The sequence below is a fragment of the Choloepus didactylus genome, chromosome 3 (assembly GCF_015220235.1).
Source record: "Choloepus didactylus isolate mChoDid1 chromosome 3, mChoDid1.pri, whole genome shotgun sequence".
Lineage (NCBI taxonomy): Eukaryota > Metazoa > Chordata > Mammalia > Pilosa > Megalonychidae > Choloepus > Choloepus didactylus.
Genome location: NC_051309.1, coordinates 71856748 through 71881572, shown reverse-complemented (window position 1 = coordinate 71881572; position 24825 = coordinate 71856748). Strand labels below are relative to the sequence as shown.

The window sequence follows — 24825 nt, the reverse complement described above, 5'->3', positions numbered from 1 at the left end:
TCACTGCATCCCATGAATTTGACCTGTTGTGTTCACATTTTCTTTCATCTACAGATCTTTACTGATTACTCTTGCAATACTTTCTTTGACCCACTTATTGTTAAATGGTGTGTTGTTTAACCTCCATATATTTGTGAATTTTCTTGTTATCTTCCAGTTATTGATTTCCAGCTTCATTATGGTCCTTTAGCAAAATATTAAAAAGATGTTGTTTGCCCCTAGTATCTTTCTCTGCTCCAAACTCATCCAAAACCCAGAGTTAGATATGTGGTAGAGTGTTCTATGGAGCTATTTTGTTAAAAACTGTATTTATATTTTGGCATGTACTCCACAGTCTTTGGCAGAATTAAAAAAAAAAAAAATGACTAATGTAGTAATTAAAACATGATGGAACAAGATTATTGTTTTTATGCTAATAACTGTCAGTTTGATTATTTTAAAAATTGATTAGTAAAGTGAGTAATTCACTGTGAATCAGAAAGTACTTACTGAAGACTAGTACTGTGCTTAAAGCATTCTAACACAGTTTGATCTCCACTTTTCCCCTTGGGAACATCAGGTAATTAAAGCACTCCTGCTAAGATTCCACAACTTCAAAGTTTGTGTTTTACAAACTTTTTACATTTCTTACTGTTATCAATTAAAAAAAAATTTGAGCGTTCTCTATCAGCATATAATGACTCTACTAATATTATGTACATCATAAAACATCCTTAAAAAAGAATCTTAATAATTTTAATTTCTTGCTAATCATGATAACTTAATACTATCATTAGCTAAAATATTCACTTTGGCAAGGTTGATTATTCATATTGTAGATATATGTCCACATTTCAAACAAAGTTCTTAATAATTTCATATTTTAGGCTGACTTCCTACAAGTTCTGAATAGATTGTCATTACTTTTACCTAATGAAAAGTAATGAGCCCTGTGACTTAAACTAGGAGTAAAAGTCTCTGCTCTACCTTTTTCTTTTTGTGTGTGTTTGCATTATTAGAACTATTTTCTATCCATGGTTTCTTTGCGGGTGTCATTTTGAAAACACTTGCATATTTTGTGAGGGTTAGATCAGTTAAACTTCACTATGTAATTATTAAATCAAACTGGGTGACGTCAACTTGGATATATCACAGTTCACTTTAAGTACAAGTGACCCAATTGCTCCATGTTGCAAAATTCCCACTCTTTTCATGAGCTTACTTAGGTATTTTATGTTACATTTGTTATACAGACAACCAAGAGGGGTACAGTGTCAGTTGTTTAGAATATGTTTTAGTAAAGATTATTGTTTTCTCATTTGTTTAGATAAAAATAAATATGAATAGATGTTCTAATATTTTTCCACATCTTCTAACATGTATTTACATAGGCTCCACTAAGAGCTTTCAGGAGATGCTTGTAAGGAAGTAAAGGTAGCAGGAAATGGCAGAGGAAGAAGCTAGCCATGATGTGGTTTCAGAAGTGCAGCCTCATCCTGATTTCTCTGGGAGCTCTGGAACTAAAATGACATCACAGAGGTGGTTCTGCCCAGAAACAAGGGGGCTGGGCTGTTTGTACTATAACAAGGGCTGCCCAGAAAGGTGAGGTATAACTTCCCAGACATCACTGGGTGAGGCTCTCAGGTCAGACAAGGGCGAGCCTCTAGATACCTGCAGGTGTGAGCTGTTGTCAGTGAACACCTACCGAAGATGTTGGATGGGTATACCTGCCCAGTAAATACAGTCTGATGAGGGCACAAACATCTGCTACAATTCTTCTTTCATCATAACTCCTCATTTTTTAAATGAAATCAGCTCATTAAGAAATTTCTTAAGAAGGAAATATAATTTTATCTGCTTGATAAATGATTACAAACAACAAATCTACATTGGTCTAAGCTTCCAAATCATCCAGGGCATGATCCTGTTTTGTTTTGTTTTGTTTTGTTTTGTTTGTAAATAAGCTCATTCATTCCCATAATAGACAGATACTTTTGATGGCAAATAACAGAAACCCAAATAGTAAGTCAAAGTAAAGACAAATAAATGAGGTGAAGACTTTTGGGAAAATCTAGAGATTCCTCTAGCTGCAGGTATGGCTGGATTCAGGGACTCAAACAATGTCCTTGAGCTCTGATTCTTTCTTTCCATTATTCTTAGATAGTTAAAGCTGCCTTAAATTCACATTTTCCCAGGTTATTAACTGAAGCAAGAAAAGACAATTCCATACCAATTCTTGGAGGAAGGTTTGGAGAAGCAACCTATGAGGCCAAATTTGGAACACGTGCCCATCCCTACCTACGTTAATCACTGTGACCATGAGGATAAAATTGTGCCACCCATGTGGGAGATGGGAGAAGAGGACACGTTTAGCCCATTTAAACCATTTAGAATGAGTTCCCTAATAGGAAAGAGGAATTCTCATAGCAAAGAAAAGGGGAAATAATGGATATACAATAACTTTAAATCCCCAATTTTTAATCTCCAATCCAGGTTTCTCTGAACCCGAGCTTGTGCATTTAATGGCTTACTTGCCATTGCCATGTAGATCTCTCTCAAACATCTTCCAAACATGCAAATTCTTGAAATTTGCCCCCTCTTTCATTCTCTCATCCCTATTTTGCCCACTCAGCAAATGCCATTGCCATCCACCTAGTTGTTAGAATACCTACATTTCCCTTATCCCCATGTCTAATCCATTTGCAAGTCATGTTTCTACCTCTAGTTCACTACTCTCTCCATCCCAGCCCTAGCTGATATCATCTCTCATACAGGCAACTCATAGTTCTTACTGCTTCTACTTCAACCTCCCTCTCATATCTTGTCTACAGAGCAGCCAGAATGACCTTTTAAAAACATATCATGCTAATCTTTTGCTCAAAAGTTCGTAAATGTCTTCTGATTATACTTAGAATAAAATCCAAGCTCCTCACTAAGGTCCTCAATTACCTGCATTCTCTGGTTCTGACTATACTTCCATCTTTTACACTCTCTTCCATGCCCACTATGCTCTTTCCATATTGGCTTCCTTTTGGATCCTTTGCATGTTCTTTTCTGTCTACCAGGAACATTGCCCCCTGACCCTCCTTTTTTTTGTTGCTTACTCCTGATCCTTCAGATTTCACTTAAATATCACCTTCTTAAAGAACCTTTCCTTATTATATACCCTCATCAATTTGCTAGTTCCTTTACCATATTAGCTGCCATTTGTAATTATTTTTTTTTTTTATTTAGTACAGTCTATTTCTTTCTTCTATGAGGCCAGGGTCCACACCTTTAGTTCACAACTCTTTTTCCAGTGCCTGTTACAATGCTTGAAGTATAGGAGAATCTTAATAAATTATGTTGAATGAGTAAAAAAATTACAAAAATGGGAAGAGACAGGGTATACTAAAAGGGCCATGAAAGGAAGCAAAAGCCAGCAATTTTTCTTCACAATGTTAAATTTAAACATAGCTGGAGAATCAAACAATTAGTGAAAATGCTATTGTATGCCTAATATGTGTAAGGTTGTGAAGAATTCAAAGATCTGTAAAGTACATTCCCTTCCCTAAAGGAGTTTGTAATTTGGTTATGTGTGAAATTCTACATGGAAACATTACAAACTGAAAATTTACATAACTAAATGATAAATGATATAACAATGAGGGATACAGTGCAGCACATAATTGTTAAATGTATGATTCGAGCTGTCAGTATTTTAGGAGTTTAGAGGGAGGAAATATCCCTTTGGGCTAGCAGGAAGATTTCCCCAAGAGGGAAGGAAGAAGGAATCTGTTCTGACAACATATTTGCCCTCTGCTGGTACAGATTCCCTTGGGACTAGCAGGAAATCTACAGAACTTGCCTGACTTCTTTCCATGGGTAGACCTCAAAGAGATTCCCCAGCTGGCATCCCGTAAATACTGCACTTCCCTGAGGACTTAATCTTCATGCAGTTCCCCAGCCAGTCAGAAGGTGCAAGTTCTAGCTTGCTGAGGACAGTAAAGTGGGTACTAGGGTATTTAGTCAAAGCCATTTATACTGTTTTAAGCATTTTGTTTTTTAATGGGGATTTCAAACCAAGGACTAAAATTGTTATCTAGTTTTAAGGTGAATTTTTCCCCCATTTTTCCATGAGTTTAGAAACGATCTCATTTTAAATGGAATAATATCTAGTAAAATGATCTCCTCTTAGGTTTGAACTGTCTGGAAGTACTTCAGATTCCTAAGGGTTTCTGCTTGCACTTGGTAACAAGATTTGCAGAAAAAAACAAAATGTGTTGCCATTTCCTTCTCTTTACTGTATTGTTGATTTTTAATTCACTTTGTCATTTATTCATTCATGCACTTATTCATCAAACAAACATTGAGTGTTTGCTGCATACCAGGCAATATGCTGAGGAATGAAGATATAAAGATGTTCATTGTAAACCACTGTGATTATTGTATGATTAATGGTATAATAGAATCATGTGCAAGAAGCTGGGGTGTCCAAAATAAAGGAGTGTTGAACTTTGTTTGAAGAAAGCAGTCAAAGATAACTTAGTTGTTATTGGATTTTCTAAAGGATAATAGAGTAATAATTAGAGAAATTTGGCTGTGAAAAAAAGTTTGTTCTAGGAAGAGGGAAATAACTGTGCAAAGTCAGAGGTATGAACCAGCTTAATGTGATTAGGAAAGAGCAGGTAATTCAGGAGGTAAAAAATATATATAAGCCTTGAACAAAAAGCAGTACTCAACGAAGAAATAAGACTGTGGAGCTCACACTGAGGGGGACGTTGAGGTTTATGCATAAGCAATAAGAGTTTTGAAGGAATGTCATATACTCAGGTTTGCATTTTAGAGATATGATTTTGGTCGCTAGCCTTCTGGGGGAATAACTTAGGGGAGGAAAGATAGGCTAGAACCACATAAATATGCCATTAGGGAACTGCTGCAAAGACTCAGGCACAAGCTGCTGAGGAGCTGATTTTAGACCATTTGGCATTACAGGAAAGAAGATGGACTCAATATTTACGAAGTAAAATCTACTGGGCATTGTTACTATTTTAGGAGAATAAGGTGGAGGGAGGAATCTGGTGCTGGTTGTGGGGTAACAATACACCCTCTTCCCAGAGGATGTAGTAATGGGGGGTGGAGATTTACCATGGAAGGAGAGCTTAAATAAACTTATATAGACCTATAATTTCTGGCCTCTGACTCTCAGTCCAGTGTCTTTTTGACTCTAAGTCACTGCCTCAACAGTACATTTAGGGAATCAGTTCACTGAAGATCCCAAATGCCTTCAATGCCTCAGATTGGAAAAGCTAAGTAAAAAAGTGCTGATGGTACGTAGTGTGGGAAAAGTTATTGCCAAACCTAGTACCAGCTGTGAAAGCCTGCATATCACAGAGAGATGACTAACATAAGAACGTTGGAGTCACACAACAGGTGTTGTCACATGTTATGTCAAATGCTCTACTGATGGTGTAATCGTTAAAAAAATCAGCAAGTTGTTATCAATGGTGGAGTAGGTACCATATTTGGGAATGAGTTGAGCAAGTTTGTGGTTGGCTTTCTTAAAAATGAAAATTCTGCTTTAAAAATATAGCACAGATACTTCAGTTCATTTGACAATAATCAAAACTGACATTTTAAATAGTTAACTATATTCCAGGCAAGGTGTTAAATGTGTGATATACATTATTTCATTTAATGCTCAAAACAACTTAATGAGGTGGACGTTGTTATTCCATTTTACAGAGGCTTAGCAAAGTTGAGTAGGTTATTCAGTTCTATAAGGATTAGGACCTGAGTTTGGTCTTGCCTCTGTGAATAAGTCATTTGCTTGCTTGGGAATAAACTGAAATCCTTGTCTTTGCCTGGAGTCTTTACAAAAGACAAGGAATAAGATTTTTTCTTAAGACTAATGCTTTTATATATTTTTTCTAAATCAGATGTCTAGGATATTTCGGCGTTTTACCAGAGGGCATCGGTTTATCAAATCTCATGTTGTCAATCTAAGGTATGTAAATTTGGTTTGTAACTTCAGACCAATGCCATTAACAGGAAGTGTTAGACAAAGATGGTTGCTCAGCTTCCCTGCTGGCCTCCTGAACCTGCAGCAAGACAGAGGTTTCATAAATCTTAAGTAGCCCAGCTTATACTACGTAACTATTTCCTAATCACAATGGAAGAGTAAAGTGCTCTTGACAAAAGAGAATCTCAGTTATCAGAGAGAGAGAGAGAGAGAGACGGAGAGAGGCAGAGAGGCAGAGAGAGAGGGAGGGAGGGGGTGGGGGGAAGGAGGGAGAGAGAGAGAGATGCTTTCCCAGAGAGGGGGCAAAAGGGGGAAAAGATACTGGGAGAGGAGGAGTGGTGCCAACACTCCCCTGCCTTAAACTGCGGACTAAGTAGAATTTATGCCAGTGTCATTTGATGGTCCACAGTTTAGACCTGCCTAGAATCCAGCTATGACTGTCTCTACAACAACATTTTTCATTCTGATGCTCTGGTGAAAACTAATATACATAAATTGAACAGGAAAATAGTGTCAGAAACTAAAATAAATTACTAAATCCTTCTCGAACATTCTTTCTATAGATTCTTAAAAGACTTAGCATTTACTGGAATAATGTATCTTGTTTTTTTAACTGATTTGGCAGACATTTTAAAACTTTTTCTTGGCTATCAATCTATATTCCATAGTGCTGCAGATTATAGTTATACTTTTTGTAATATTTATACATTTACTTCACTTCTTGGTTGTAGAGTGAATATACATATGGTTAAGGAGTCTTTTCTTTCCCTCCCTCCCTCCCTTCCTTCCTTTCTTCTATCCTTCCTTTTTCTTGCTTCCAATTAAAGTCTACTGTAGGCTTTCTTGCCCTACAAATTACAGTATAAATTGTTATATTTTGTTCCGGTTTGCTAGAGCTGCCATTATGCAAAATACCAGAAAGGATTGACTTTTATAAAGAGGATTTATTTGGTGACAAATGTATAGTTCTAAGGCCATAAAAATGTGCAAACTAAGGCATCAACAAGAGGATATCGTCACTGAGGGAAGGCCAGTGGTGTCCAGAACACCTGTGTCAGCTGGGAAGGCACATGGCTGGTGTCTCCTGGTCCTTTGTTCCTGGGCTGCATTTTGAGATGGCTTTCTTCAAAATGTCTCTGGGCTTCTGACTCCCTTAGCTTCTCTCAGCTCTTTGCTTGTTTCTCCCAGGGTGTTTCTCTCTAAGCATCTGGGAGTCCTCTCATAGCTTCTCCAGGGCAAACTCTGGGCTTCATCTCTTAGCTTAGCATCTCCAAACACCCTTATGTCTGCATCTCCCAGCATCTCCAAGCATCTGGGTCTGTTGGCTTTTAGTGTCTCCTGGAGGTAAACTCTGAATTACGTATCTAACTTCTATCCAAAATGTGTCTCTCAACTTCTCTGAGCTCCTTATCTCCATGAGCTCTCTTAAAGGATTCCAGTGATCCAATTAAGACCCACCCTGGATGGGTGGGGTCCACACCTCCATGAAAATGATCCAATCAAAAGGTCTCATCTACAGTTGGGTGAGTCACCTCTCCATGGAAACAACCTAATCAAAAGGCTCCCCCCAGTCAAAAGACTAATAAGTCTGCCCCCACAAGATTGCATTAAAGCACATGGCTTTTGGGGAGACATAATAGATTCAAACCAGCACATATTTGTACCTCTTATCAAATGATTTCCTTTTAAAACTATTTTCTCTAATCATGTATTTCTTAAACATATATTAACTAATCATCCATCCCTAAAATATCAGTAGTTTAACACAATAAAGATTTATTTCATTTCCACTCACAGTCTAAAGAACGTTGGAGGTGGAGCAGGGATGTGGGTGCTAGTGGGGATTTGTGGAATGGGATACTTCATTTCTGTCTAAAACCCTTTGGCTAGAATTCATTACAATGTTTCAATAAACTGCAAGGGAGACTGGGGCATGTAATCTAGCTCTGAGTCCAGTAGGAAAACAAAATAAAAAGCAGGATTTAAAGAACTCAAAGCATTGTCTCTGCCATACCACTACTGATGAATAATTATGTTGGTTACAACTTTTGCTCAAAATGCCTTTAAAAGCAAATCTTTTAATTGCATCTTTTAAGTTAAGTATGATTTCATGAACATCTCTTCCTCCCACAGCCCCCATGGACTATAACCTAATTAAGGGCAGAGAACAATTTGTTTCAGCTATGTATCTTATCCAGTATTTCTTGTTCAATCCCTTTGTTTCTTGTGCAATGCTTTGCACACTTCCTGATTATTATATAAAGAGAGATAAACCTGTTAAAAATTTAATATCCACTCCTATTCTGTGCAGATAATTTAAAAATATGATATATACCATCCATTATCTTTCTTTAAATTTTGTGTGAGTTCTAATAGATAAAAAATGGTTAATGATTAGAGATGTGGCATTATTTATCTGCTTTTTTTGTTCTTCAGTCCAAGTGAAGATGGTGTGAACGTTCTTATGGTGCTCATGTTTCGATACCCATCTACTGATAATGCTGAACGAATCAAGAAAAGAATTGAAAAGCTTTTATATACAAGTCTAAATACTAACCAGTTGCCTTTGACTATAAACAAACAATCATTTAGAATCACACGTAAGTATTTTTTTTTTTACTTTGTGCCCCCCCCCCCCCCGTTCTAGTTTGCTAATGCTGCTGGAATGCAAAACACCGGAGATGGATTGGCTTTTATAAAAGGGGGTTTATTTGGTTACACAGTCACAGTCTTAAGGCCATAAAGTGTCCAAGGTAACACATCAGCAATCGGGTACCTTCACTAAGAGGATGGCCAATGGTGTCCAGAAAACTTCTGTTAGCTGGGAAGGCACGTGGCCGGCATCTGCCCCAAGTTCTGGTTTCAAATGACTTTCTCCCAGGATATTCCTCTCTAGGCTTCAGCTCTTCAAAAACGTCACTCTTAGTTGCTCTTGGGGCATTTGTCCTGTCTTAGCTTCCCTGGAGCAAAAGTCTGCTTTCCAAGGCCATCTCCAAAATGTCTCTGTAAGCTGAAACTCCTCTCTCAGTTCTAGAACATTCTTCAAAGTGTCCCTTTTGGCTGTAGCAGCTTGCTCCTTCTGTCTGATCTTATATAGTGCTCCAGTAATTTAATTCCAACACCTCCATGGAAATTATCTAATCAGAGTCATCACCCACAGTTGGGTGGGGCGCATCTCCATGGAAACACTCAAAGAATTACAATCTAATTAACACTGATAGGTCAGCCCACACAAGATTACATCAAAGATAATGGTGTTTGGGGGGACATAATACGTTCAAACTGGCACACCTCCCATCCCCTTTATTTTTCATAAGAATTTTGGTTAATGCATTTTCTCATTTTAAGAATTCATCACTGATATGGATATATCAGTGTGGAATGAAACTGAAATACAAAATTCTTCACTATGGGGAAAAGTTTAACAGTAAACTTTTAGGAATTGTCATATTTGATTAGGGCATTTTATAAGATTTCTAAAATTTCCCCATATAGTGCCATCTTGGATCCTTAGGAAAGCACAAGAGGAAGTACTATTTTCACCATTTTACAGATAAGGAAGCTGAAATTCAAGGTAGATGTGAGGCATGGGGTTAGCATGTCTCATGGCTAGAACTAGAACACAGGTATTCTGAGTCCTAGTGGTCTCTACAGGTACATTCTGGGGTTTAGTTTTATAGTAGCAAAAGAAAGATGTCATCATTAAGGTTTACTCCTGTAAGTAGAACCATTGGCATAAACTGTGAAGACATGTGGTAGCTTATGTCCACTTTGAAAGCATTTTTCATTTATTTCCTTATTTATTTCTCACAAAAACAAATCAGGAAAGTTGTTGTCTTGTTTCCCTCCCCAAAGTGGAAGAAAATGAAATTCAAAAAAGTTTACAATACTAAAACTACCTCACTGCTAGATGGAATGCAAGCTAAGTAGAATTTCTATTTTTCTATAACAACACATAAGTAGAGAAAGTAAAATAATGTGTTTCAACTAAGATTATAAATGCCAAAAGACAAGGACTATGTGTTTTAATTTTCTTACCCCTTTTTCCAACATAATTCTCACATGCAGTAAGTATTCCAACTCTGTTCGCTGCTTCTGATTTAAGAAACCAATTGTGTAAACTTAATTTCTTTGTTGTTAGAAATTGAGGAAATGGATTTTGAGATAGAATTCCCAGAAATATTATTGAAAACTTTTTCATGAAGGAATTAGAAATAATTAAGAGTATTGCATCCACCTTTATTATTAACCAATTATATTCCACAGCAAAACATGATTTTTTCCAGCACTCTATGAAATGGAAATCTCATAAAAAATCCCAATTCATGATAATTTTTTTTATTAAATTCAGTTTTATTGAAATACATTCACACACCATACAATCATCCATGATATACAATCCACTGTCCGCAGTATGATAACATAGTTATGCATTCATCACCACAATCTATCTCTGAACATTTTCCTTACATCAGAAAGAACCAGAACAAGAATAAAAAATAAAAGTGAAAAAAGAACACCCAAATCATCCCCCCATCCCACCCCATTTGTCCTTTAGTTTTTATCCCCATTCCTCCACTCATCCATACACTAGATAAAGGGGGTGTGATCCACAAGGTCTTCACAATCACACTGCCACCCTTTGTAATCTACATTATTATATAATTGTCTTCAGGAGTCCAGACTGCTGGGTTGGAGTTTGGTAGTTTCAGGTATTTACTTCTAGCTATTCCAATACATTAAAGCCTAAGAGGTGTTATCTATATAGTGCATAAGAATGTCCACCAGAGTGACCTCTCGACTCCATTTGGAATCTCTCAGCCACTGAAACTATTTCGTCTCATTTTGCACCCCCCTTTTGGTCAAGAAGATACTCTCAGTCCCACGATGCCGGGTCCACATTCATCCCCAGGAGTCATACTCTGTGTTGCCAGGGAGATTTACACGTAGGGGGGAGGGCAGCGGGTTCACCTGTCGAGATGGCTCAGTTAGAGAGAGAGAGGGCCACATCTGAGCAACAAAGAGGTACTCAGGGGGAGACTCTTAGGCACCATTACATACAAGTTTAGACTCTCCTTTGTGGTAATGAGCTTCATAAGGGCAAGTCCCATGCTCGAGGGCTCAGCACATCAAACTGCCAGTCCCAATGTTTGTGACAACATCAACACCAGTCCAGGTGAAGATGTCCAACACATCCGCACCTTCCCCCAGATCCTTGGGGCTGCAGAGGGGGAGGCTGTAAATATATTTTTTATTATCTGCCCAAATTACTCTAGGATGTGTCACTATTTCACTCCAGCCTATACTAACCTACCGTATCTCACTTCCTATTCAAAGTTCCAATTTCATGATAATTTAACTGTCTCTAATGCATGATCATATATTCTGAAATAAAACATCCATTAAAAAATTGCCATTACATTATGTTCACTGAGATGTTAGAGTTATAGAGTTTCTTATTTTACAACTTTAAAAATTAATTTTTCAACCTTATTGGACATGTACTTTGAATCTTTATTGTACATGTTGTTTTACTATGAAAAAACCATATTCAATAACCATGCTCAATAACAGAAAATACACTGCATATATTTTCTTCTACCACACATGTCTCTCATTAAATAGATAAAGAGAACCAAAATGTCCAGGAAACCTCTAGTTGAAATTAGGGCCCACATCTCTCCCTGGGGCGAGTCAATGTCTCTAGGAGAATCATTGCATGTATCTCCATTTCCTCTCTGAACGAATAAGTAAAACAAAACAAAATGACAAATGAATACCAAAGAACAAAATCCAATGAAACTGAGTTAACGGAACATTAAGTCTGATGGTAAAAAGTTGTCACAGCAGGGAAGCATTAATGGAGAGAGAGATTATGGTATGTGTGGGACCTTGGTACAGGGAATGTGTGTGAGACCTTCATGCTTCTAGAGCCTGCTGCATAAGCCTTCCATTGCCGTTCATCAAGAAGGGAAAATCCTCAGTGAGGGTTCGTCATTAACTTGCATTGATTGAATTCCAACCCGTTGTAGATCAGGAACTTGAGATTGAGCTGTGACAGGCCTGTGACACTTTTAGCTCCCTGGTGTTGCCCTTCAACCCTGGCTGCCTTGACCCCACCCACATAGGCAGGTACACCTGATATAGTAAATACCAATTGTGATAGATACTGAGGTTGCTTCCTTGAGTTATTCTGGAGCTCCCCAAGAAAGCAATCAAGAACATTTATCCTTAGTCATTCTTTCCTAATTTTCTGATTTACATTTCTGGTTGCTAAGTATAAACCAGAAAATAACATACTATATTTTCTTTAAATTCGTGCGGTTTGAACAAAAAATCAAATCAAGATAGAGACTTATTTATATATTACTTGGTTACAAAAAATCTCATTCCCTGTTGAAATATTGATGCTTCAGATAATAAGGATGTCTAATAATGATCATTTGAATAAAATAACATGAAATATGGACATATTCTTCTGCCAAGTAATTCATGTTTTGTTTGTTACAGCTCTTGACAGCAAAAAGATGAGAAATCTTCTCAACAGTCGTAAGTTTCAAAATCCACAAGTAATTGTTTATTTCATAGCCAATGATATAAATCCACAGAAAAGTCAGAAATAGAATTTGCCAAGCATTTTTTGTTCCTTTTATATTTTCATATACAAAATGCTTAGTCTTCTTATTGCTCATTATTTTGAATATTTAAGACATATAGAGCTATAAATTTATGCCAAATAAAATGTCAAATACTGCTTATGAAATGTGGTAAAACTTACATTATATTTGAATTCTTATAATTATAATGTAACTATATCTATTTTCTAATAAATATAGTTAATATTTTATAATGGTAATGATATTTAATATTTTCTTTAGGTATTTCTTTTTCATATTCTCACTTATTTTAAGAGATTACTTTAAAATAGTAACTAGTTAGGTTTTCTCCTGTTAAAAGTTTTCTAGTTTTCTTGCATTTTTGTCAAAATATCTGATATATATTTTCTTTTCCTCTCTTTTTGGTACATGTTGAGGTTTTCTTCATGAACAAATATATGTCCATTGAAAATGTTATCTAGGGACACTGAAAAACAATGAATAATCTTTGTGTAACATGCAGAGTTTAACATATTATCAAATACTGTCAATACTCATGTTTGCTCTCCTCTTTTAAGTTTCCTGGGTTTTTAAAAAGTTCTTCCTCCATAGTATTCTAAATTTTCCTATATACACAATTTGTTGTTGTTTATATCTTCTCCATTTGAAATATAGAAGTTTTTATTAGTCTATTAGTACTTGCCTTTAAATTTGTGAAATACATACCTAAATCCTTATTTTCCAGTAATCAAAGTCAAGAATAAAGTAGTAACTCTGCATAATGAGGAATTTAACACAATCTAAATTCCTCTCTTCGACCTCAACCAATTCTCCAATCTTCATTCAATAATCATGTATTTTTGCTTATCATTTAATGTTTATATACTCTATCAATATTCTTTTCAAGACATTGTGTTCAACTGTATACCTGTAGTTATAATTATGTGCCCTTACATTTATATGTTTAATAGCAGAAGTATCATTAAAGTCTCTTATACTCTTTGTCTCCCATTCTTGAATCTTTATTTAGATTCACCTTTGTCTGCCAAACTATATTCTCAAGTCATTTTTAAACAAGAAAATTATGCCAATGGTTTATTTTCTGATTACTTATGTATGTTTACTTTATCTCAATTTTGCATAGGGTTCTTAGGTCATAAATTACCCCTCCCCCACTAAATACTATGCACATTAATCTGTTATTTTCTGGTGTTTTTATTGTAGAGTCAAAGTCTGAGGCTGGTGTGATTTTTATTCTTAAGTTATCTTTTTGTTCCTGGATGAATGTAGGAAATCTTTACCCTATAGCTTTGTGCCAAGAGATCTAGATGTGTTTGTATTTTGCAATCAAGTTTTGACTAGAACACTCTGAACTCTTAAATGTATACACTATGTTTTTCTGGTTCTGCAAATTTTTCTTACCCTGTAAGTTTGGTAACTGATTCTGTTCCAATTGTTCTTTTTGTCTTTTTCATGAACACAAATGATTCATTATTTGGATGTTCATTTTCTGCTGTCCATTTCAATCACTATTTCTAGATCCAATTCAGGTACATCCAATTCCTCTGTACTCTGGGAAATCTTATCAGACTTGCCCATTTATCTCATTGCCCTATGTGTCACTTTTGCTTTTTACTGTTTCCATGTGTATTTTATACCTGCTATGACATTTCTGTGATTTCTTGTATTTAATTAATCACAGCAACTCTTTCATCATCTGTACCTGTATCATAGAATTTTTTTAATACTTTGCTGATTTTATTACCTTGGGGGCCATGTTTTCTTGCATATCTTTGCTGACACCACATTCATATTTTCTAAAATTTCCTGTTTTCTGTAGAAAATAATTTTCAAAAATATCTCCCTTCTGTATTTATATAGTAACATTTTCTTTTCTATATATCACACAGTACCTTTTTTAATGTGATTTTACTGAGATATATTCACACACCATATAATCCATCCAAAGTATACAATCAATGGCTCACAGTATCATCATATACTTGTACATTCATCACGACAATCAATTTTAGGACATTTCCATTACTCAATAAATAAATAAATAAATAAATAAAAGATAGAAATATAAAAGAACACCCAAAACATCCCTTACCCCTTACCAAGCCCCCCCCATTATTTATTTATTTATTTATATATGTCTTTATTTTATTACTCATCTGCCCACACACTGGATCCAGGGAATGTCAATCACAAGGTTTCCATAATCACATGATCACAAGATAAAAGCTATATAGTCATATAATCATTATCAAGAATCAAGGCTACTGGATTACAGTTCAACAGTTTCAGGTATTTCCTTCTAGCTATTATAATACACTAGAAACTTAAAGGAATATCTATGTAATGCATAGGAATAACCTCCAGAATGACCTGTTGACTCTATTTGAAATCTCTTAGTCATTGAAGCTTTATTTTGTTCCATTTCTTCAACCCCCTTTTGTCAAGAAGGCTTCTTAAATCCCATGATGTCAGTGCCAGACTCATCCCCGGGAGCCATGTTGTATGTTGCCAGGGAGACTCACACCCCTGGGTATCATGTCCCATGTAAGGGGAAGGACAGTAGGCCAGTTGGCCCAGAGCTACAGGCCACACCCAAGCAACAAAAGATGCTCACTGAAAGTTACTTCTAGGCATATTTATAAGTAGGCTTAGCCTCACCACTGTAGAGAAAAGTTTCATAAGGGCAATCCTCAAGTTCAAGGGCCTAGCCCATTAAGCTGGGAGGCCCCATTACTTAAGATAATAGCAGAAATTCCCCAGGTAGGGAGATTCAACAGCTCCCCAGTCTTCCCCTGTCTCTCAAGGGGACCACACAAATTACTTTCTGCCCAAAATACTCCATGGTATATTAGGGTATTACATTAGTCTGTACAGAATAACAGGATCACATTCTCTATTCCAGGTTCCATGTAATTACATTGTGTAAATAAACTGACAAAGCAGGTTGAATTAGATAGTCACACAGTACCTTTTAATAAGCATTTGATTAAGATGTGAGTTGTTGAATTATTTTATTACTCATTCTTGAATTTGAAGACATGAATCCAGACTTGGAATTTTCCAACAGACAATATACGGAGTTCTTTTAACCTGTCTCTCTCTTTAGGGGACTGGCAACTCCCTCTCTTAAATCAAGATCTGAAAGTTAGATTAATTTCTTCAGTTCCTTTCCCATTTCCAAGACTTAGCATATACTTTTTATATACAGTTATGTTGAAATAATGTAGTACCTTATTCTCTTTTAGTTAGATTCCAAAATCTAAAATGGCACCAATCCTACCTGTCACAGTTGTTTCTTCCTTTCTAGAGCTCAGTGTGGTAACTGGAACTCAAAAGATGCTCAGTGAAAACTTGTTGAATGGATGAAAAAATGATTTTTCTGAGGGAGGAACTCTAACCATGTTATATAATTAGATGCAAGCATAAGTTCTGACCTTACAAGCATAATACACGAAAACTACGTCAACTGCTGTCTTTCCACTGCCAGCCCCAGTATTCACAGATGCCACAGCTCTTCTTTCTCCGTGTAAATTGCTTTTCATAAGGAAACCACATTTTTAATATTATTTCTCATCTTTCTTCTACCCCTAGTTGGGTGGTTACTGGGAATTGTGACTTCTGAATAGATAGATAAAGGATCGAGTTGATGAGGCATGGGGTGGGTCACAATGGGACCATTCAAACAGCTTTGTTTCCTGGGCTAGGGTCGTCACAACCATCTTAAGTCTCTCCATACAGTTCTAGCTCACAGGGTAGGGTTTGCGCAGTCAGAGATGTTGCTTTTCAAACAACCCATTGAAAATTTTTACTAGAGTTTGGAATATGCTTTTAATTATTCCATAATTTTTGGTGACTTTTCTCCTTTTGCCTTTGTGAAGTATCATAGATTCAAGTTTTTCACCTCTAACATTGGAATAAGAACACCTAATATGAATAGACCCCACTCATAACATGTAGCTATTATTTATATTAGTAGTAGTAGTAGTTGGGAGAGGAAGTATTAGGCACTGCTAGTATGGTACCACATTAACTTAGAAACCATGTTTGCTCAATTATATGGTCTACTTAATTAGAGACATCTCCACTAAAGTTCTTTAGACCTTTGGGAATTATGATGAACATGTAAATGTGATTTCCTACAGCTATTTCTACCTATTTTCTGAATCAAATGCTTTAAAAAAGAAAACTGTATTTTAATAAAATATAAATAAAAGGTACTTTAATAAAGTACACTAATTTACTTTCAAGTCTTATTTAAGGTTGGTTTGAAATCTAATTACTGGAGGATTTGATATCTGGGAATAGGAATTCTTTAAAAAATTGTCTTTCAAAATTGAGAAGACCAAAAAAAAGTCATTGTTATTTAAGAATGTAAAAATGCAGGGCTTTGCAATAACAATATATAGATTCTCCTGAGTCATGTTAAGAGCAAATTCTGGCTTATGTTCAATATTGGTCTTTCTCCCAGTAGTAAGAACACAGGCATTGGTGTCTGATCCTCCTAATTTTATATCCCACTGTGTCACTTAACTAACTGGGTGACTACGCACAATTTATGTTCCCTTTCTGAGGTTTAGTTTTCTCATCCAAAATCTGAATTGTTGTAAATGTATGTAAAACACTTAGGATAGGATCTATACATTTTTTATGCTCAATGAATTATCTATATATCTAATCTGTTATCTATCCATCCATACATACATATGTTATAGAGAGACAGAAGTTAGTTCCTAAACTGTATGCCTTGAAATGTTATTAAATATTTGTTCTGAGTCTGAGTAAAATTAGTGGGAGCCTAGAAAATAACCTCAGGGGCTGAGTGCTAGGAATGGTTAAAGAGTAGCAGGAGCAATGATCTGTATAAGTAGCTCCACTCAAGGCAAATCAGTGACAATGATCAAAAGTAGTGGGTTCTCTGCCTGATACACTCAAATGACCAATTCCTGAGACATCAGGGTTTCAAAAGGGAGAAAGAATTTATTGCTAAGTGCAAAGCAGGAGATCAGATGACCTATCAGCCTAAAAATCCATCTCCCTGAACTGCAGTAACTCTGATAGTTTTATAGTACCAGGAGTGGTTAGGTTGTAGGATAATGAGTACAATGGCTTGAGATGACAGAGTTGGAGATGATCTAATTATTGAGCATACGCAGATTGATTGAATGCATGGTCACAGAATGTATGTAAGAAAATAGCAGCCTTAAAATGATGATGAGTTTAGTAGTCAGTATTAAAATGAGGTACAGGTCACTTATAGGTTAAAGTTTAAGCTACTGTGCATGTCAGGCAGGTCTATTTTGGATAGATCAGCTCCCTCCAGCAAGATAGTTTTGGAATTAGAGTGGATTAGTTCTGGGCTGCCTCAAGCCCCTTCATTAATAAACATTAGGAGCTGTCGTTAGTGATCATAAGATTTTAAAGTTGAAAAACAGGAAAAGGGGGTACATGCGGGGGTCAGTCGTATGGTTTTTATAATCACAGGATAAAGGCTATATAGTAATGCAATCATTATCAAAGATCAAGGCAGCTGGATTATAGTTAGGTAATTTCAGGTATTTCTTTCTGGCTATTCTAATATACTAGAAAGTAAAAAATGAAATATCTATAAAATGATTCAGTAATCAATCACTTGTTAAATGCTAACTTCTCAGTTACATCAGGATATGCTTTTTTCCCTCTTTTCATGAAAGCAAGCTAATGTGTGTTTCTGTGACAGGCTGTGGGATAAGGATGACATCTTCAAACATGCCGTTACCAGCATCCTCTTCTACTGAAAGGATTATGAAAGGAAGCAAAATAGCTATGGAAGGGGAGTGGCCATGGCAGGCCAGCCTCCAGCTCATAGGGGCGGGCCATCAGTGCGGTGCCAGTCTCATCAGTAACACTTGGCTGCTCACTGCAGCTCACTGCTTCCAGAGGTAAGTTCACCAGGGGTGTGGTGAGCCTTCTTTGCCCAGTTGTCAAGTACCTGAGAAGAGGCAGTCTCACCAGCTATCCTCTCTGCTCCATTCAAGATGGACCCTGCTCTGTCCCCTAAATGTCTATATGCATGCCCTATGTCTCTAATTATATTCTTCTCTTTCACTTTTTTCAATATCTATGATGCTTGGATCTATGGCTATCACCATATATTGCCCAGAATTATCATGATCCTAGTGTGTTATCTTTCCTACTACATAATGAATTATTTTAGTATATAGACAATATCCATGTAATAAGTTTTAATTCAAGTTAAACTCAAGGAGAAAATTCAGTCATTTCTGTTCTTTTTTTCCCCAGTTAATTTCTCTAACCTGCTGCTATCAGCATCTTCCATCACTTTATAAATAATAATAAAATCTTACATATATCTCTTGAAGCTCTCCCTTTGCACTGCATTACCTAAGCAGCACTGTGGGCTTATGCTATCCAGAGGTGTGGGGGAGGGAGCAGGCAGGGTAATACTGGAGTCTGATCAGTTAACCATTGCTACTCCATCTCACTGCCCTCACAGTGTTGAAGATTTGTCATATACAACCCAACAGGAACTCTCTGCTAAAGCTTAGCTGTACCAGTCTACATACACGGACATACCTTGGTATCATATTGCTCTAGGAGACTACAGACATACCATATTTCCTCCATGGGGTTTTACCATCAAGGTACAGAAAGTTTTTGCTTTTAAACACTCAAAAGGCAAGAGCTCTGAATAAAGCCCTTTTGCCTGCTTGACTAGTGACATTACTTATACACCATCTAAAGGATCCTATACTTGGTAATTCTAGGAAGCTCTTGAGCCACCCCAAATGGTTCCAAATAACTAACATCATGCCTTAGAGATGAACTTGAGTCTCATTAATTTGTTAATGTTTTCTGATTTTCTTTTTATGTTCACACAGTCTTCCACTCTTTGCACTTCTGCTTTGGTGAGTGCATTACCCACTTTTGTTTATAACTGATCTCTCTTTATGTAAAGTAAAAATAAATAAAGCCAGAATGCCAATTCTTAAGATATAGTGAAGAATATAACCTATAGTGATTGAAATACATACCCCAGCAAGTTCTGTGCAATAGCTCTGTACAGATATACCTACATGGGAATTGACCATTGAGTTGGATAAAATGGAGATCACTCATGACTTGATAAAAGAAATTTGGGTAGTGTGATGGGGTTGGGCATGGGTTCAAGGGAGAGGGAAAGAGTAGAATTGGATGCACTGAGCAGAGAAGCCACTTTAAGGAGTTTTTGCATGAAAAGGAGCAGAGGAATTGGACAGTAGATGAGGGGGATTATGGAATCAAAAGGGGGATTTGAAAAATATGGGAGGTATTATGGCATTTTTTTTTTTGCTAATAATAATAATCCAAAAGAGAAGGAAAACATGATGATCTTTGAAAGAAAGGGTTGAATTTTGGAGGAGATATAATTTCATGTAATTGCAAAATGTGGTATACTGTTGTGAAGAAAGAGTATATGTACTGTGAAGACAGTATTGCAATTATCCATATAGTCTTTAAATAAGTGTGTGTTTTTTTCTGCAGAAATAGTGTAGTTTTTAAATGATGTTTAAGACAGATCTTAGCACCTGTATGTCCTTAAAAAATGACCCCAGCCTTTGTCACACAGGGTGGGTGGGAAAGTTCCCCAGAGGAACATAGAAGATCTGAGCCATCTCTCTTTGACAATAACAACCTAGGTATGTCATTCATAGGGGAAAGTCATTTATCTTCAGGGTCTCAGCATCCTTAGCCACAAAAAATGTTTAGTTGGGCCTATTATGTGAGACTTCTTCTCATTGACAATGTATGAAGGCACGAGGTGTTCTATTTAGTCTTCCCAAATTAGATTGTGATCTTGTTAAGGACCGATGTTATGCATATCTATGTATCTCCCAGAATTCTAGTTTTCAAATGAATGCTTCAGACCTAAGATATTTACCTTAAATAAAATCTTTTAAACTGTAAACAAGTAAAGCAAGGGAGAGCAGAGCTCCCTTGGGCCCTGCCTGTTAATCCCTGGAGCAGTATAGCATATATTGAAAATCTCTAATCTTCCAGGTTCTTCATTATACATAAACATTCATCTGTCAGTCAAAAAGAGAGGGACCTATTACCACCTCCAAGGAGGGAGTCTCATGGCTTTGAGGGTAGCAAAGATCATAACATGCCTGCCACTAAGCAGACATTCTAGGGTTCCACACCACTCCATGGTTTGCTGGTATCAGAGTTGCCAACAAAAGAAAGACTCACACTAGCCCTTGAAGGAACAATCTTATTCACAGAGAAAAGAGACAGAGCAAGGTCAGCTTCACTAGTGGGCATCCATCCTCCATAGCCAGCAGGTCTCACTCTGCAGCCAATGCAGAGAGATGGTCTATGTACACCATTCTTATGCTCTACCTTATTGGAAGGACACAGCTCCCTCTCCTCCAGGAACAGATATGGCAACAGGGGTAGACCAGGTAGCATAAAACTTACATACTTTAGCCAGAGAGTCTCCAGTGAATGTTTATGTATAGTCAAGGGAAAAGGGGAAGGAATGTGCAAGTAGGTCACTATCTGCTTAGGGGCTGTGTTTTACCGCAAGGTACTTCCAAGAAGGGACACAGCCCATATTTATCAGCCTGTTCTAGGATCCAGGCTAACAATCTAGTCCCAAGCACAGGGTTTATTTGTGGGTCACAAGAAAAGTTGGCAGGGTGCACTTAGACTCTCCTCTCCCACTTTATGATTCACTGATCCAGTAATTCTGCATGAAAGAGGAAATCCCCTTTTTGAATTTTCCTCTGTGTAATTTCCTTCTACATTTTCCTCCACAGAGAGAATTTCAAGTTTCTCTATATTTCCAATCATTCTTGATGGGGACACTAAGAAAAAGATGGAACTGGGCTTTGGAAAAATAGGGAGATCAAGAAATGGTAGAATTAGATGGAATTTGCTTGTGATATAATCTTGTGAGAAAGAAAAGCATCTGAGTGAACGGAAAGCTGTGAGACTGATAAGAAGGACTAACGAGGCCAGATTAAGGGGTAGTGGGAGCTCCAACAGCATGAAGTAGAGTTAGGTCTGTGTAGCCTTTGAATATTGGGAGTGGGGAGAGTAGGACAGTGGGGTAGGGGGTAAAGGGCAGCGAAACAGCCCTGTGTACACATGAGGGTTTTGAAGCAGATAAATTGTACTTTGTCTCTAAGATCATAATAAGAACCAGTAAGCAAATGCCAAAGAGTGAGTCATAAAATAATAATGCATGGAGGATCTGACACAGAGGAAAATGCCTTTTAGTAAGCATATTATTCAAAACAAATAAAAATTAATTTCTACACTTCCAATGAAATTTTAGAAGAAAAGTGTTTTCTAACAAGCAATAAATTAAATAATTGGAAGCTACTTGTATAGTACCCATTAATCCAAATAAAAATTTGAAATTAAATTTAGTTACTGGGTGTGCTGGTTTGAATGTATTGTGTCCCCCAAATGCCATTATCTTTGTAGTTTTGTGGGGCAGAAGTTTTTGTGCTGGTTGGATTTGCTTGGAATGTGCCCCACCCAGCTGTGGGAGATGATTCTGATGAGATGTTCCCATGGAGGCGTGGCCCCACCCATTCAGGTGGGCCTTGATCACTGGAGCTATGTAAATGAGCTGACTTGGGGGGAGGAAGAGGAGTGCAGATGGGAGTGATGTTTTGAAGAGGAGCAAGCTAGCTAGAGAGGAATGTCCTGGGAGAAGCCATTTTGAAACCAGAACTTCGGAGCAGATGCTAGCCATGTGCCTTCCCAGCTAACAGAGGTTTTCTGGACGCTATTTGCCATCCTCCAGTGAAGGTACCCGATTACTGATGTGTTACCTTGGACACTTTATGGCCTTACGACTGTAACTGTATAGCATAAATAAACCCCCTTTTTATAAAAGCCAATCCATCTCTGGTGTTTTGCATACCGCAGCATTAGCAAACTAGAACACTGGGTTGTCTTTTTTATTTTAGAGGATGTAAATTTTTTAAGAGTTTTCCTATGCTCACTTACATCATCAATTTTTTAAAAAATGTTTTTATTGTGATAACATTATATAACATAACATTTCCCATTTTAACCACTTTCAAGTATTTAATTCCCTGGTGTTCATTGTACTGACAGTGTTGTGCTACCATTATCACCATCCATTGCCAAAATCATCAATGTTTTAACCTTTTTGTCCCATAACATCATCACAAACAAATTCTCTCTAATACCATAGGTATTTTTCAGAAACATAACCTCAGTAGTGGAGGAGAAATATAGTCTTGGTCACTGTTAAAGGATTAATTTAAACATCACAATTCCTACCCTTTAATTTTTTTGCAGAAATAAAGACCCAAGTCAATGGATTGTTACTTTTGGTGCAAGTGTAAAACCACCTGCTGTGAAACGAAGTGTGGGAGAAATTATCATTCATGAAAATTATCACAAAGATACAAATGAAAATGACATTGCTTTGATTCAGCTCACTACCCAAGTTGAATATTCAAATATAGTCCAGAGAGTTTGCCTCCCAGATTCATCTATAAAGTTGCCACCTAAAACAAGTGTATTTGTCACAGGATTTGGATCCATTGTAGATGATGGTGAGTAGTTTCAACTTAATTTATTTAGTAGACATTTTTCTTGATATCTAACAAACTGTCTTTAGGAATATCTCTTTAGGTTTTTCATAAAAAAATAATGTTGATGCTTACAGTGTGTATGGCCCTGGGCAGAGCAGGTGACTGTGGATTAAAAAGTGAAAGGAGGGGAAGAAGCCAAGATGGCAGAATAGGGAGCTCTGGGATTCAGTTCAACCTCCAGGGCAGCTAGTAAACATCCAGGAAATGTCTGAAACAACTGTTTGGGGTCTCCAGAGACCAGAAGAACACCACACACCATCCAGGGAAGAGTGGATACAAGAGACTGATTAACTGTGATGAAGATCTGTGGGTAGACCTCGCCATGCTGCTGAGGCTGGTTTCCATCCCCCACTGGCATGACAGGCTGCCTTGGGAGCCACTCCCAGGCTGGAAATAGAAGAGTCCTCTTTACCAAGAATGGGAACAAGAGGGTGGGGGAGAGAGGCAAAACCATGTACCAATTGCAGCTTTTGATTAGTGAATTTGAATTGTTGGATTCCAGCTCTGAGGACAGTTAAAGTTCCAACCCAACCAGGATGGAGAGCAGCCAGCAGCCTTTGTCAACTACGCCCCCAGCAGGGGAGGAAGCAAGGATGATTTAGAGACAGAATAACCTCTTGGGGTGGCAGGAAACAGTTATTTTGCTTAATGGCAGCTCTTCCCCAAGATAAAAGGAGGTGGAGGCTGATTAGCAAAGTCAGAGTACTGGGTTCCAGTGCCAACGACAACTACAGTTTCAGCCCACCCAAGACAGAAAGCTATTGGCAGCCTCTATTTCAACCCTGCCCCCAGCAGGGGCAGAACAGGACAGATGGAGACACAGTGTCATCTTGGGGCTATGGGGAACAGTTTGCTGAAGGGCAGCTCTTCCACAAGAAAAAGGGGGCAGGCATGCTTGGGCAACAACTGTGCCTTTTTATTAGCAAATTCAGCTTGCTGAGTTCCAGCTCCAAGGGCAGCTATAGTTTCAACCCACCTAGTACAAAAAGCAGCTGGCAGCCTCTGTTTTAACCCCACCCCTGAGGAAGTAGGGCTGAATTAGAGACACAGTGCTTTCTTGGAGTGGTGGAGAGAAGTTTGCTGAAGGGCAGCTTTTCCCCAAGAAAAGGTAGGGGCATGGCCCAGCACTGTTTGTGGCTTTTGACTAGCGAATTCAGATCATAGGGTCTGGAATCTCAGCAACAGTTTCAACCAGCCCTGGCCAAAAGTGGCTGGCAGAGACTATGTATGTCTCAACCATGTACCAAGCAGGAGCTGAGTCAGTTGAGGAATAATGTACGGTTCCATCTTAGGACTGTAAGAGACAGTTGGCTGAAGAGAACCATTTGCTGGGCAGGCCAGAAAAGCACAGATTCAGGGGACCATCATAAAGAAGATTGGCATCCTTCTGGGACCCCTACCCAGGGCATTATGGCATCTACACCCCCTTTGTGGGTCACTGGGCCTGATTTAGCTGGGAAAAACTGACTTGGGAAAGTCCTTTCTGGGGGGCCCTCCTCCCAGAATTAGTCCTTCAGGTAAAATCAGCTAGAGATAACAAAAGTAGTGTTAAAAATATAGGAATGCAAATAAAAAACAAACAGAACAGATTACTATTCCCAGAGGAGGA

The 24825-nt window shown here is 37.5% G+C and overlaps 1 protein-coding gene across 1 annotated transcript in view; it reads left to right on the top strand.

The window, feature by feature from the left end:
• Positions 1 to 24825, top strand: part of TMPRSS11F (transmembrane serine protease 11F) — a 148762-nt gene that overhangs the window by 113727 nt on the left and 10210 nt on the right. Inside the window, exons 4-8 of the mRNA XM_037831434.1 lie at positions 5898 to 5965; positions 8417 to 8580; positions 12491 to 12529; positions 18314 to 18515; positions 22918 to 23177. Of these exons, the coding sequence (XP_037687362.1) occupies positions 5898 to 5965; positions 8417 to 8580; positions 12491 to 12529; positions 18314 to 18515; positions 22918 to 23177 (733 nt within the window). The remainder of the gene's footprint in view (positions 1 to 5897; positions 5966 to 8416; positions 8581 to 12490; positions 12530 to 18313; positions 18516 to 22917; positions 23178 to 24825) is intronic.